Source organism: Oncorhynchus gorbuscha, linkage group LG04 (assembly GCF_021184085.1).
Source record: "Oncorhynchus gorbuscha isolate QuinsamMale2020 ecotype Even-year linkage group LG04, OgorEven_v1.0, whole genome shotgun sequence".
NCBI classification, from domain to species: domain Eukaryota; kingdom Metazoa; phylum Chordata; class Actinopteri; order Salmoniformes; family Salmonidae; genus Oncorhynchus; species Oncorhynchus gorbuscha.
This window is the reverse complement of record NC_060176.1, coordinates 68452300-68465380: the sequence shown is the minus strand read 5'-3', so window position 1 is coordinate 68465380 and position 13081 is coordinate 68452300. Positions and strand designations below refer to the sequence as shown.

At 41.9% G+C, this 13081-nt stretch overlaps 1 protein-coding gene across 1 annotated transcript; it reads left to right on the top strand.

Moving 5' to 3' along the window:
• Positions 1 to 815: 815 nt before the first annotated feature.
• On the top strand, positions 816 to 12537 carry slc2a6 (solute carrier family 2 member 6). The gene is made up of 11 exons (XM_046345428.1): positions 816 to 932; positions 1054 to 1207; positions 1510 to 1619; positions 8593 to 8689; positions 9497 to 9596; positions 9710 to 9921; positions 10012 to 10161; positions 10710 to 10818; positions 11063 to 11239; positions 11372 to 11517; positions 12159 to 12537. Exons 1-11 carry the CDS (start codon positions 886 to 888, stop codon positions 12318 to 12320), a joined length of 1464 nt encoding a protein of 487 aa, XP_046201384.1. The 5' UTR covers positions 816 to 885; the 3' UTR covers positions 12321 to 12537.
• The last annotated feature ends 544 nt before the right edge of the window (positions 12538 to 13081 follow it).

Below are 13081 nucleotides of genomic sequence, written 5' to 3'. Positions count from 1 at the left end.
CTGTCCCTCGAGGGTGGCGATGCGTGTCTCGTGGTCACCTGTGTTTCCTTCCAGAACAATAATGCGGGTTGTATGTTCAGCCAGGGAGGCTTGCACTGACTGACTGTAAGGATGAGTCGAGATGATTAAATCGAGTGTTCATGTCCTCTTCCATTTTCTTGATAGCTGCTAATATAATAGTCGGTGAGGGCTCCGAGTCAGGTTTAGCCATGCTAGCAATTACGGCCAGGCTAACGCAAGCATCGCCATCCTCGTCTTGTGCTGTGGTGGGGACTTTGCCATCTTTCATTTCTGTTTTTTGATTAATTAGTTTTCCCTTGGCCTTGTTTCTCATGGAGTTGCTCATTGTAACATTTTGGTGGTGCAAAAGTAGAATTTAAATCAAATTTAAGCAGGGGTGAGGAGAAGGTAGTCGTTTACTCCATGTGGTGCTCACTAGCGCCCCGCCCCATATTATTATTATTTATAAAGGGAAAATATATATATATATATATATATTTACAAAGAAAATATATGATGCAGACAATTACATTGATGGAAGCTATAATCTATCTGCTATATTAAAGCTGATCTACCCCCTAAAACAAAAACAAAAATAATTTGTTGGTAAATGACAAGTCTGTAATGACTGAACAATGTGTGTGCTATATGAGATAAGACAACCTTTCACATGTTTAGGTCAGTTTCTCAATCAAGGAATTATGATCATACGACACACAAGTGTACACTTTCCCACAGACTGGGGATTTATGTTCCCCTTCCTTCCTATGATGACACAATGGAATTGGTTGTGATTGCAAAACTCTAGTTTCACTTTCAGCTTGTTAAATGACAATAGCATTAGAACTAGTTTAAGACTTATTCGTACAGGTTGCTACAAGGAAAATGGACGAGAAAACACCGCTAATAATCAAGCCCACATCGCGCACAAGGTAGGCTACAATCATATAATTTATGTGCTGCTTTCTGTCAAAGCCATCAGAGATTCTGACCAAATGCTATTTAAAATAAAAGAAGTTGTTTATTCATATTACTTCCTTTTTTCATTCACAGCAATGCCAGGCTATACCTCGCTGTTTTTTCTGCTGTTTTGGGGAATTTCAATTTCGGCTATGCCTTGGTGTACCCCTCCCCAGTGATCCCTCAACTCAAAAACAGTGATAACCCCCAATTGAGAATGGACACAGAACAGATAGCCTGGTTTGGGGTGAGTGAGACAGAGCGGGAAAAACAATAGATATCTTCTCATTCATTCAGTGTCTCCTTCATTAAGAGAATATTGTCCGATGACAGCCAATAAGATAATGCCTTAACTCAATGATAATGTATATATTTTTTTTTTAAATAAAAGTACAGCTATATTGTCAAGTCAATCAGACAATCCATATACTTGACCCATTCAGTATAAAGTGTGAGATGTAAGTGTAAGTAGCACTATGTCCTGAAACATTCCTCTTTTGTTTTAAGCATGTCCCTATTTGACTGTGCAGTGACTGTTTCTTTTATTAGTCTATTTTCACACTGGGGGCAGCAGCAGGAGGACTTGGTGCCATGCTTCTGAATGACCTGATTGGCCGGAAGTTGAGCATCATGGTGTCAGCAGTCCCCTCAACAGTAGGGTACGTAAGCAATGTACACATGTTCTGGATGGAAATATACATTTTCTGGTTATTTACTGAAAGAACAAGGAACAAATACATTACTTTGTCATGAAGTGTAGATTGATGAGGGGAAATAGGGGTAATTTAATCCAATTTAGAATAAGGCTGTAATGTAACAAAATGCACTACTACCAAGATGGCGCCGATAGAGATGGCAGCATCGCTTCTAATCCTTAAGAAAATGTGCAGTATTGTTTTTTTAATGTATTATTTCTTACATTGTTAGCCCAGAAAACCTTAAGTATTATTACATACAGCCGGGAAGAACTATTGAATAAAATTAACTGAAATTAAGCAGGAATTCATTGACAAAATGGAGGAAAATGCAGAGATGCAGTTGGCAGAGCTACACATTCAGGTTAGCCAGCTGAGAGAGAAGCTGAAAACTTCCACTGAACAGGCTAGATCCAACCAGAGAGACGTCAACTTACCATCACAACCAGAACTACGACCAGGAATACCACTTTCCCAAAGCGGACCCATTTGAACTGATTCCAGAGGCTGACCAAAACAACGCTGCCGGAGGAGAGGGTGCCGGAACGGTCTTCTAGTGAGGCTTCGGATGTGTGCCCACCACCCACCGCATCCTAGTACTGTATACTACTCGTTAATGTTCAATCCCTAAGTTAAAAAAGTCAACAAAATCAGGGCAATATTTGCTTTCCAAAGGCTTAAGTGTGGAGCGGTGCCATGTGAGACGTACTTTTTTGAGCTCCTCACTAGAACATTTAAATATTTGATTGGTTTGTTCCAAAACATGGGCATTTTGTAATTTTGATCAAAATACCTTACTTTCACGTCTTTGTCGACGATGCCATGCACCAACCGCAAGAATCAGCCCAAGGCTAATGCTAACAGACCAGCTATCATAGCCAAGGACCATGAGGCTACACCAATGGCTGAACAATACTGTCAGGGTTGCGTCAATTCGAATCTGGTATCAGGATAAGTATGACACTGAGCTACCGATTGTATACTATGTATTTTTTATTAGCTAAGCAATAAGTGGTAAACACAATTTTCGTATATACGGGCTCTCTGTCCCACCTCACAGGGCAAACAGAGAACTGACTTGTTCTTGACAAAGATATTATAAATATACTCTGACAGAAACAGTTCCTGCTTCCGAGCCGGCCTGTCAGAGTAGAGACCGGGCGTGGTTTAGACTCACCCAGCCTATCGTTGATTGTTGGCGTAGAGCTGGTCCCGGCCCCCAGGCGCTCCAGTTGATAGATGTAACTGTTGCTGTGTAGAATATCTATGCGCTCATGCTCGATACCGTTATCTCGCACCTGGCTCCTGTTATCTAACAAAAGACTGTTTGTTCTCGCAACACTACTTTCTGAATGTGCCCCCCTCAACTCATTGCACAGTTCCTGTCTCCATGTTATTCTGTATTTTTCCATCATGAGAAAGGCCCATGGCCCTAAAACTGTTAACAATGTTTCAAGTCAGCTATGTTGCATAACACGTACATACATCCACACAAGCCAACAGCAGATAATATTCAATCACATATATGGTAATGGGCTATAGTGCATAACACAGAATCCTCATAATACACATCCGAGGCAAATGGACAAGAAGGTATTCTACTGGCATTAACAGAAATTAAGCAGGAATTCATTGACAAAATGGATGAAAATGCAGAGATGCAGTTGGCAGAGCTACACATTCAGGTTAGCCAGCTGAGAGAGGATGGCCGCATGACCAGCCTGGAGACAGCGGCTAATGGCCACTCAGACTCGATCACCACGCTGGAAAGGCATGTTCTCCAAATGAAAAAAGGAAATCAAGTAACTTCAAGAGAACAACTACAATTTGGAGGCTTTATCCCGTCATACGAATTTACGTGTGGCGGATGTGAGGACGAGACAAGAGGATGGCAAGTGCACTACAGAGTTCATGGCAGAGATGCTACAATTGGCACTCGCGCACATCGCGCTCTACGAGAGAGACCGAGAGATGACCAGCCACCACAAGCATTCCTGATAAGATGCCACTACTACCAAGAGAAAGAAGAAATCCTCCGCAAAGCAGCCGAGGTCAAACAAGTGATATCCACATTTGGATTCGAATCTATCCTGACTACACTCAAGCGGTTACCAAGCAGAGGGCTATGATCAGGGGCTGTGAGGGAATCTGTTATGACCTGTGGTACCCTGTGGATTTGAGGATAACAACCCCAGATGGCGTTTGGAAAAGCAGCTCAGATCCAGCGCTATAGCCAAGGGTTTCATTCTGAAGAATTTGACACACAAGTGAAGATCGAACACAACAGTAATTCAGTTCTCTTTCTAATGTTGGGTGAAATTTTAGCCTAACAAACCAAGCTAGGAAGCAACGGGCTATTTGGCAATCAGGAGGTACACTATGCTAGCCAGTTTAAGGACTGAACTGGGCCATCCAGCTGCATGGGCGTTACTGTTGTTGATCTGTTAACCGACTGGTTACTTGTGCTGCAAGGGACTGTTACTCCACCTGGAGAAGATGGGTAACGAGCTATGACATTATGTGAATTTTCCCAGTAATCATCATTTTTTATTATGATGGCCCGTGTTAATGCCAGATTAGTTAGTTAGCTGACATTTATGTTACAGATCTGACCTTTTTAGCTAATTTAACTGACGTCTTGTTCTCAATCTCAGATAATTCGGACAATAGCACATCAGCATTAATATTCATGATGCTTAGACCAAAAGTGAAATAATACTTTAGTAATCTTGTTATTTTGCTTAGATGGCTACATAGTAGAGCATATATTGCAAATTATGTACATCTAACGATCTCACTAGTTTGTTTAGCTGTCATTTTTTGAGGCAACCATTATTTACGTATAATTTACAGCAAAGCGTTTCCATTTTTTGGTTTAATGCTGGTATTTTGCTTCTGTATCGTTAATCCATGGCGCAAGCGCAACGCAGCCATAGCTGTTATCTTTCCCCTGCATAGTTTGGAGTTATACATCTAAATTATCGTTGTAGGTCATGGGCTCTCTACTTTCATTGGTTTAGTTCGAGTTCTTAGTTCCCCTCCGTTATTATGTAAACTCAGTGTCGCCATGAGGCATTTCTACAAATCTTCGCGTTACATGTCATACCAACTAAATTCACTAGAGGGCATACAAGTTAATGGTATAATTATTGACCTGCACAGCCCTGCTATTTTAGCAATAAGAGCTGGTTGAACTGGGTGTTTTGAAAGGGGCTATTGTGAATTGCGGCACGTTACAGTATACTCAAATCTGTTTGTTATTTTGTTTCCTCTCCTTTTATTAGCCTGTTGACTGTGTAATGTGAGGTTATCTTAAATTATCAAAACATAATTGAAGTGTTACAGAACACAAAAGTAACAGGGTAACCACACTGAGATATTTACTCTCAGACACTATAAATGACATAAAAATGTACATTGAAAGTTTGTATGTTATGCCATGTGACAAGGAATTCACTAATCAGTGCGTGTGTGTGTGTTTGGATACGTTCAGGTGAGGCTCAGTCTCTCTAGGTAAGCTGTTATCGGTATGTGGTGTAAGTGTGTACGAGGGGTTCGTGCAGCATCTCATTTGGGGAGAGGCCAGTACTGGGGTGTTACTGTTCATACTAGTTCTCCTCAATGTGAATGTATGTTTTTAATTAAATATTTTATTATAATTACTATTATTTATTTATTTTGTTTTGTTTGTTCCCCACCTCCCTGTCCCCCTTGCAGAGGTTTTCAAAGGTTTTAAAGGTTTTACTCTTAACTATGGCATTGCCAAATAGGCTAGGCAGGGCAGTAGCTAAATTTGTCAGTTGGAACACGCGCATTTGAACCACCCAGTCAAATGTAGTAAGGTATTTTCCCATTTACAGAAATTAAAGGCAGATATAGAGTATCTTCAGGAAACACATTTTTGCATTACGGATCATTCTAGAGTCTAGACTAAAACTGGGAGGATTCTCACAGATATTCCATTCCAAGTTTCATGCTAAATACCGTGGCTCTGCTATTTTGATTCACAGAGATGTTCTGTTTGTAGAGCCGAAGGTGATATCGGACAAAAATGTATATATAAACATTTTATATATAAAGAAATGTCCTTTTTTCAGGACCCTGTCTTTCAAAGATAATTCATAAAAATCCAAATAACTTCATAAATCTTCATTGTAATGGGTTAAACACTGTTTCCCATGCTTGCTCAATGAACCATAAACAATTTATGAACATGCACCTGTGGAACGGTCGTTAAGACACTAACAGCTTACAGACGGTAGGCAATTAAGGTCACATTTATGAAAACTTAGGACACTAAATAGGCCTTTCTACTGACTGAAAAATCCCAGAAGAAAGATGCCCAGGGTCCCTGCTCATCTGCGTGAATGTGCCTTAGGCATGCTGCAAGGAGGCATGAGGACTGCAGATGTGGCCAGGGCAATAAATTGCAATGTCCGTACTGTGAGACGCCTAAGACAGCGCCCCAGGGAGACAGGACGGACAGCTGATCGATCGTCCTCGCAGTGGCAGACCACGTGTAACAGCACCTGCACAGGATTGGTACATCCGAACATCACACCTGCGGGACTGGTACAGGATGGCAACAACAACTGCCCGAGTTACACCAGGAATGAACAATCCCTCCATCAGTGCTCAGACTGTCCGCAATAGGCTGAGAGAGGCTGGATTGAGGGCTTGTAGGCCTGATGAAAGGCAGGTCATCACCAGACATCACCGGCAACAACGTCGCCTATGGGTACAAACCCACCATCGCTGTACCAGACAGGACTGGCAAAAAGTGCTCTTCACTGACGAGTCGCGTTTTTGTCTCACCAGGGATGATGGTTTGATTCGCATTTATCGTTGAAGGAATGAGTGTTACACCGAGGCCTGTACTCTGGAGTGGGATCGATTTGGAGGTGGAGGGTCCGCCATGGTCTGGGGTGGTGTGTCACAGAATCATCGGACTGAGCTTGTTGTCATTGCAGGCAATCTCAATTCTGTGCTTACTGGGAAGACATCCTCCTCCCTCATGTGGTACCCTTCCTGCAAGCTCATCCTGACATGACCCTCCAGCATGACAGTGCCACCAGCCATACTGCTCATTCTGTGTGTGATTTCCTGCAAGACAGGAATGCAAGTGTTCTGCCATGGCCAGTGAAGAGCCCAGATCTTAATCCCATTGAGCACGTCTGGGACCTGTTGGATCTGAGGGTGAGGGCTAGGGACAGGGCCATTCCCCCCAGAAATGTCCGGGAACTTGCAGGTGCCTTTGTGGAAGAGTGGGGTAACATCTCACAGCAAGAACTGGCAAATCTGGTGCAGTCCATGAGGAGGAGATGCACTGCAGTACTTAATGCAGCTGGTGGCCACACCAGATACTGACTGTTACTTTTGATTTTGAACCCCCCCCCTTTGTTCAGGGACACATTATTCAATTTCTGTTAGTCTCATGTCTGTGGAACTTGTTCAGTTTATCTCTCAGTTGTTGAATCTTATTATGTTCATACAAATATTTGCACATGTTATGTTTCCTTAAAATAACCACATATATATATATATATATATCTCATGTGTATGTATGTATATTATTATGTAATTTTGATTATTTAAAAAAATATATATATTGTCTTACAGCTGTTGCATAGGATGGTATCAATGTAGCTTGTTGCTGTATTTATGTTGTTGCTGTACATTATGTACTGTCTTAATATCTACTTTTAAAAAACAATAAAATATCCGGGATTGTAACATACTCTGTTTCATGTAAACATGGCTAGCTGGGGACAACGATGAGACAGCCTACAGGGAGAAGGTGAGGGACCTCGGAGTGTGGTGTCAGGAAAATAACCTTTCACTCAATGTCAGCAAAACAAAAGAGATGATCGTGGACTTCAGGAAACAGCAAAGGGAGCACCCCCCTATCCACATTGATGGGACAGCAGTGGAGAAGGTGGAAAGTTTTAAGTTCCTTGGTGTACATATCACCAACAAACTGAAATGGTCCACCCACACAGACAGTGCCCCTTTAACCTCAGGAGGCTGAAAAAATGTGGCTTGTCACCGAAAACCCTCACTAACTTTTACAGGTGCACAACTGAGAGCATCCTGTCGGGCTGTATCACCGCCTGGTACAGCAACTGCACCGCTCACAACCGCAGGGCTCTCCAGAGGGTGGTGCGGTCTGCACAACGCATCACTGGGGGCAAACTACATGCCCTCCAGGACACTTACAACACCCAATGTCACAGGAAGGCAAAAAAGATCATCAAGGGCAATAACCACGCAAACCACTGCCTGTTCACCCCGCTTCCATCCATAAGGCGAGATCAGAACAGGTGCATCAAAGCTGGGACAGAGAGATTGAAAACAGCTTCTATCTCAAGGTTATCAGATTGTTAAACAGCCATCACTAGCACAGAGAGGCGGCTACCTACCTACAGACTTGATATCATTGGCCACTTTAATAAATGGAACACTAGTCACTTTAATAATGCCACTTTAAGAATGTTTACATATCTCGCACTACTCATCTCATATGTGTATAATGTATACTGTATCCTCCAGTATCTATTGCATCTTAGCCACTCTGTCACTGCTCATCCATATATTTTATACTTATATATTCTTATCCCATTCCTTTACTAGATTGTGTGTATTAGGTTTTGTTGTGCAATTGTTAGATATTACCTCGGGTCTAGAACCATAAGCATTTCACTACACTCGCAATAACATCTGCTAACCATGTGTATGTGACCAATAACATCTGCTAACCATGTGTTAATGTCCAATAACATCTGCTAACCATGTGTATGTGACCAATAACATTTGATTTGATTGTATTTACGAAAAGCCCCAATGCATTAGGCCACATTACATCATAAGGTCATTTTTAACAAAGTGGTTTGGATAAAATTAAAACTATTTTTTGTATACCTCCTTCCAACCCTTACAGGTACATTGTGATGGGAGGGGCACAAGCTACTTGGATGCTACACCTAGGCAGGTTCCTGACTGGTATCGCTGGTGGCATGACTGCTGCTTCCATACCTGTAGGTCTGATAATGTTGTGTGCTCTCAGTGGTGGTAAAAGTACCCGATTGTCATACTTTAATAGAAAATGACTCAAGTAAAAGTCACCCAGTAAAATACTAGAGTAAATGTCTAAAGGTATTTGGTTTTAAATATACTTTACTATCAAAAGTAAATGGAATTGCTAAAATATACTTAAGTATCAGAAGTAAAAGTATAAATCATTTCAAATTCCTTATATTACCCATTTTTATGTTTTTTATTTATTTATGTATAGCCAGGGGCACACTCCAAAACTTAGACATAATTTACAAGTGAAGCATTTGTGTTTAATGAGTCCGCCAGATCAGAGGCAGTAGGGATGACCAGGGGTGTTCCCTTGATAAGTGTGTGAACAGGAACATTTCCCCGTACTGCTAAGCGTACAAAATGTAACAAGTATTTATGGGTGTCAGAGAAAATGTATTGATTAAAAATGTCGTTATTTTCTTTAGTAATGTGGTAAAGTAAATGTTGTCAAAAATATAAACAGTTAAGTCATTTTTGGGGGGTATCTGTACTTAAGTAGTCCTTTAAAGTATTTTTTACATAAGTACTTTATACCACTGTGTGCTCTTCTGATGCTTTATCCAATAACAAAGAGTTGGACCATTTAGATACTGCTGTGGACTTCAGAATATGTTATGGTTAACCTGATCTATTGATGTGTCCTGAAATCCCCTCTCCAGGAAATATAAACCCATCTTAGACAACAGGCTTATGGGCTTACTGTCACACCTTACATTAGTGATGATGTTGTTGTGTTCTCTTCTCTTGCACTGCTCCAGGTGTATATATCAGAGATCTCCCACCCCAAAGTTAGGGGGGCTTTGGGATCGTGCCCTCAAATCACTGCTGTGTTTGGAGCCCTGTCACTCTATGCCCTTGGTAAGAACCAATCTCCCTCTGACACATCTCATACATGGGTAGATACTGTAGGTGGCCATCCAGGAGGTCTATGTTGCTGTTAAGATCTTTGAGTTTGTTTGCGTTTGGTGAAGGGCTGGTGGTTCCATGGCGGTGGCTGGCTGTGGTGGGGGAGATCCCAGCTCTGCTCATGCTGCTGCTGCTGTGCTTCATGCCCAACTCTCCCCGCTACCTCACCATCTGTGGCAAACAGGAGCAGGCCTGCAAGGCCCTGGAGTTTCTGAGGGGGCCCGACTCAGACTTCATGACAGAGTTCAACAGGATTGAACTCAGTATCTCGTCTCAGGTACACAGACAGTACTTTGGTTTGACTGCCTCCAAAGACTTACTGTAGATGTTCGGATTGAATACATTTGGTGTTTCTCCTTTCCTCCAGGGGAGAATCAGGTGGTCCGATTTGACAACTCCATTTTACTACAAGCCCATCCTGATCTCCATAGTGATGAGGTTCCTTCAGCAGATGACTGGCATAACTCCCATCCTGGTGTATCTGGAGCCCATCTTCCACAAGACTAATGTCTTCCTGGTACGTGTCTTTTGTCTCCCTGCTATGGGGCTTTTCACACTACTGAGCCAAACCAAGTTGCACTGAGCTGGTCTGGTTACGCATCTACCATAGTTTCTGAAACTGCTGGAATATTTGGAAATATCTGAGCCAGCTCAGTTTGGTTCAGGTTGGAACGATTGTGAAAAAAGGGTAATGGATTAGGTGGGATCAAGTTAAACTGTATCGGTGTAACAGGCATTGTGCTGCTTAGCAGTATTGCTTCCCCGCTCACATCTTTACCGGTACTTGGTCTCGTGCCCTCTGCCTCGCCAACACACGTATCCACCCTGTTTGACAACGTACTAACCAGCTGCGCCACAGAAAAGCTAGCAATTTGGCTGCGCCAGTGGAGACATTTCAAGCTGTGGGGTGAGCTTACGACACAATCTGTTAGATCAGGAAATGTCTCCTTTACCTCAGTACCTTGATGTTACAGAACATGATGTTACAGAACCATGTCATTTATAACCCAGGACATTTTATATTACCTTTGCCAGTTGAAAAAAAATGCATCCACTTTGATCTAGGAACCTAAGTATGATGCTGCACTGGTGGGAGCAATTCGACTGCTGTCTGTGGTGATTGCTGCCAGTTTGATGGACAAGGCCGGAAGGAAGGCCCTCCTCTATACCTCAGGTGGGTGCGTTCGTAGGCCAAGTGACAATAACATGTTCCGTACTCTGACAGGGACCAGAGTCATGATTTTCAAACGAGTAAAGCCATAAAATCATCACTGAGCTCTGCGAATAGGCCCTTCAGAAGTGACCCACAGATTTAACCAGTGTACCATAAGTGTAACTGTATTATCGCAAATTATTTTAATTAAAAAAATTACATTTTTATTTGACTTCATTTCTGTTCACTTGTTCTTCCTCTGCAGGGTTCCTGATGTTTCTCGCTACCCTTACAATGAACATGTACTCCCACACCACACCCTGCCCCTCCGGTAACCTGACTGGTACTGTGCTCCCCACAGACCTCATAGCACAGCAGGGGGAAGCTGCCTCCAACGCCCTCACCCTCATCCCATTAATAAGCACCATGGTCTTTATATTTGGTAGGATTTTGAGTCTTGATTGAGGAAATACACGTTTAATGCGTAATTTCCCAAACACACTCAACACACTTGGGTGGTTTCACATAGGCCTGCTGTAATCTTTTTTGCCCATGCTGCTCCTTTCTCATCAAGGTTATGCTCTGGGATGGGGCCCAATCACTTGGCTTCTGATGTCTGAGATCTTGCCTCTGGGAGCACGGGGGGTCGCGTCAGGCCTGTGTGTGGGGGTCAGCTGGTTGACTGCCTTTGTCTTGAGTCATGTCTTTATTCATGTGGTGGTGAGTTCATTGCTCCATTACTCTGACTACTAATCCAATGTGTGGGTACATTTTAATGACAAATATTTAACAGACTACAATTAACATAAATCCTCTTACTATGACATTCAAAGAGTGTAATTTTCCTACCCATCTCTTTAACTGAACTTGAGGGGATCTGGGTTAGCATTTATTGCATTCAATTTGGAACCGGGCTCCTGGGCTTGAGCTGGGTGCCTGTTCTGGCCAACTGCGAAGTTGGTTAAGTATGATTCAGTATGATTATGTGTGAAAAGTGATTGCTTTTGATTAAAATGCTTTATTTGCCTTCCCAATGAAAAACTAGTTTTAAAATTAGAGCATGTATTTTATGGAAAAGAGATGTATGTATCTGAATGCATCACTGTTGCATTGTTGACATTATGATAGAGCAGCTGCAGATTACCGGTCACGTAACGGGCCATAGCCCAGCTCAGCCTGGGACAGCTTAATCTAATCCCATCCGTGTATGTTGTTAATGTGAAATATTCATCCTTGTCCCTTATACATTATTACTCACCACCAACAACATCCCAAATTACAATCCTACATTCAACGACTAATAGAAAATGGTTTTGTGTTACAAAGCTCGTGTAATGAGATGTTGTCCATGTTTTCTACAGGAGACCTATGGACTGTTTGTTCCGTTCCTGTTCTTCTCAGTGGTGTGTGTGGTGAACATCATTTTCACCGCCGTGTGTGTCCCTGAGACCAGGAACAGATCACTGGAGGAGATTGAGAACTATTTCCGGACTGGACGCAGTTTCACCATCATTGACACATAGCACCTCTTTGCTGTTACTTACTGGAGCATTGTGGACTTCATCAACATGATGCAGTCATTTGTATGAATTGATTTTATTCAGGTGTTCAATTCCAGGATTGAAATGTTTTTTAAAGGACAAAGGCACTGTTCTTGGATCTTAATGATATCGTTGTATTAATCACTCATACATATATTTAATTGTAAAAGGACTTTACATACATACACATGTGAAAATACCATTGTCTGCCTGTCAACTTCATGTACCTGTAACAAAAGGTTATATATTTGAACATTGGGAATGGAGGTTAGACTGTCAAAGTAACACACAGAAAAATTAACCATAAACCAGTTTCAGAATTAGATGGCTCAATTCCCTTTAAGTATTCAAACTCACCCTTACCCTTTTGCCTTCTTCCACAAACAGCAATGAGACGTTTCCTTTTACCAAAAAAAGTGAAGATGATCATACACAATTACCGTGGCAAGAAAAAGTATGTGAACCCTTTGGAGATACCTGGATTTGGTCATCAAATTTAATCTGATCTTCATCTAAGTCACAACAATATACAAACATAGTGTGCTTAAACGAATAACACAAACATTATTGTATTTTTCTTGTCTATATTGAATACATAATTTAAACATTCTTAGTGTAGGTTGGAAAAGCATGTGATCCCCCCTAGGCTAATGACTTTTCCAAAAGCTAATTGGAGTCAGGAGTCAGCTAACCTGGAGTCCAATCAATGAGAAGAGATTGGAGATGTTGTTTAGAGCTGCCTT

Bases quoted from the DNA above. Each gene is read 5' to 3' on its own strand.
- slc2a6 (XM_046345428.1), top strand. From the start codon at position 886: ATGGACGAGAAAACACCGCTAATAATCAAGCCCACATCGCGCACAAG. The intron at 9,922-10,011 runs GTACACAGACAG...CCTTTCCTCCAG, and splicing joins AACTCAGTATCTCGTCTCAG to GGGAGAATCAGGTGGTCCGA. The intron at 11,518-12,158 runs GTGAGTTCATTG...TGTTTTCTACAG, and splicing joins ATGTCTTTATTCATGTGGTG to GAGACCTATGGACTGTTTGT.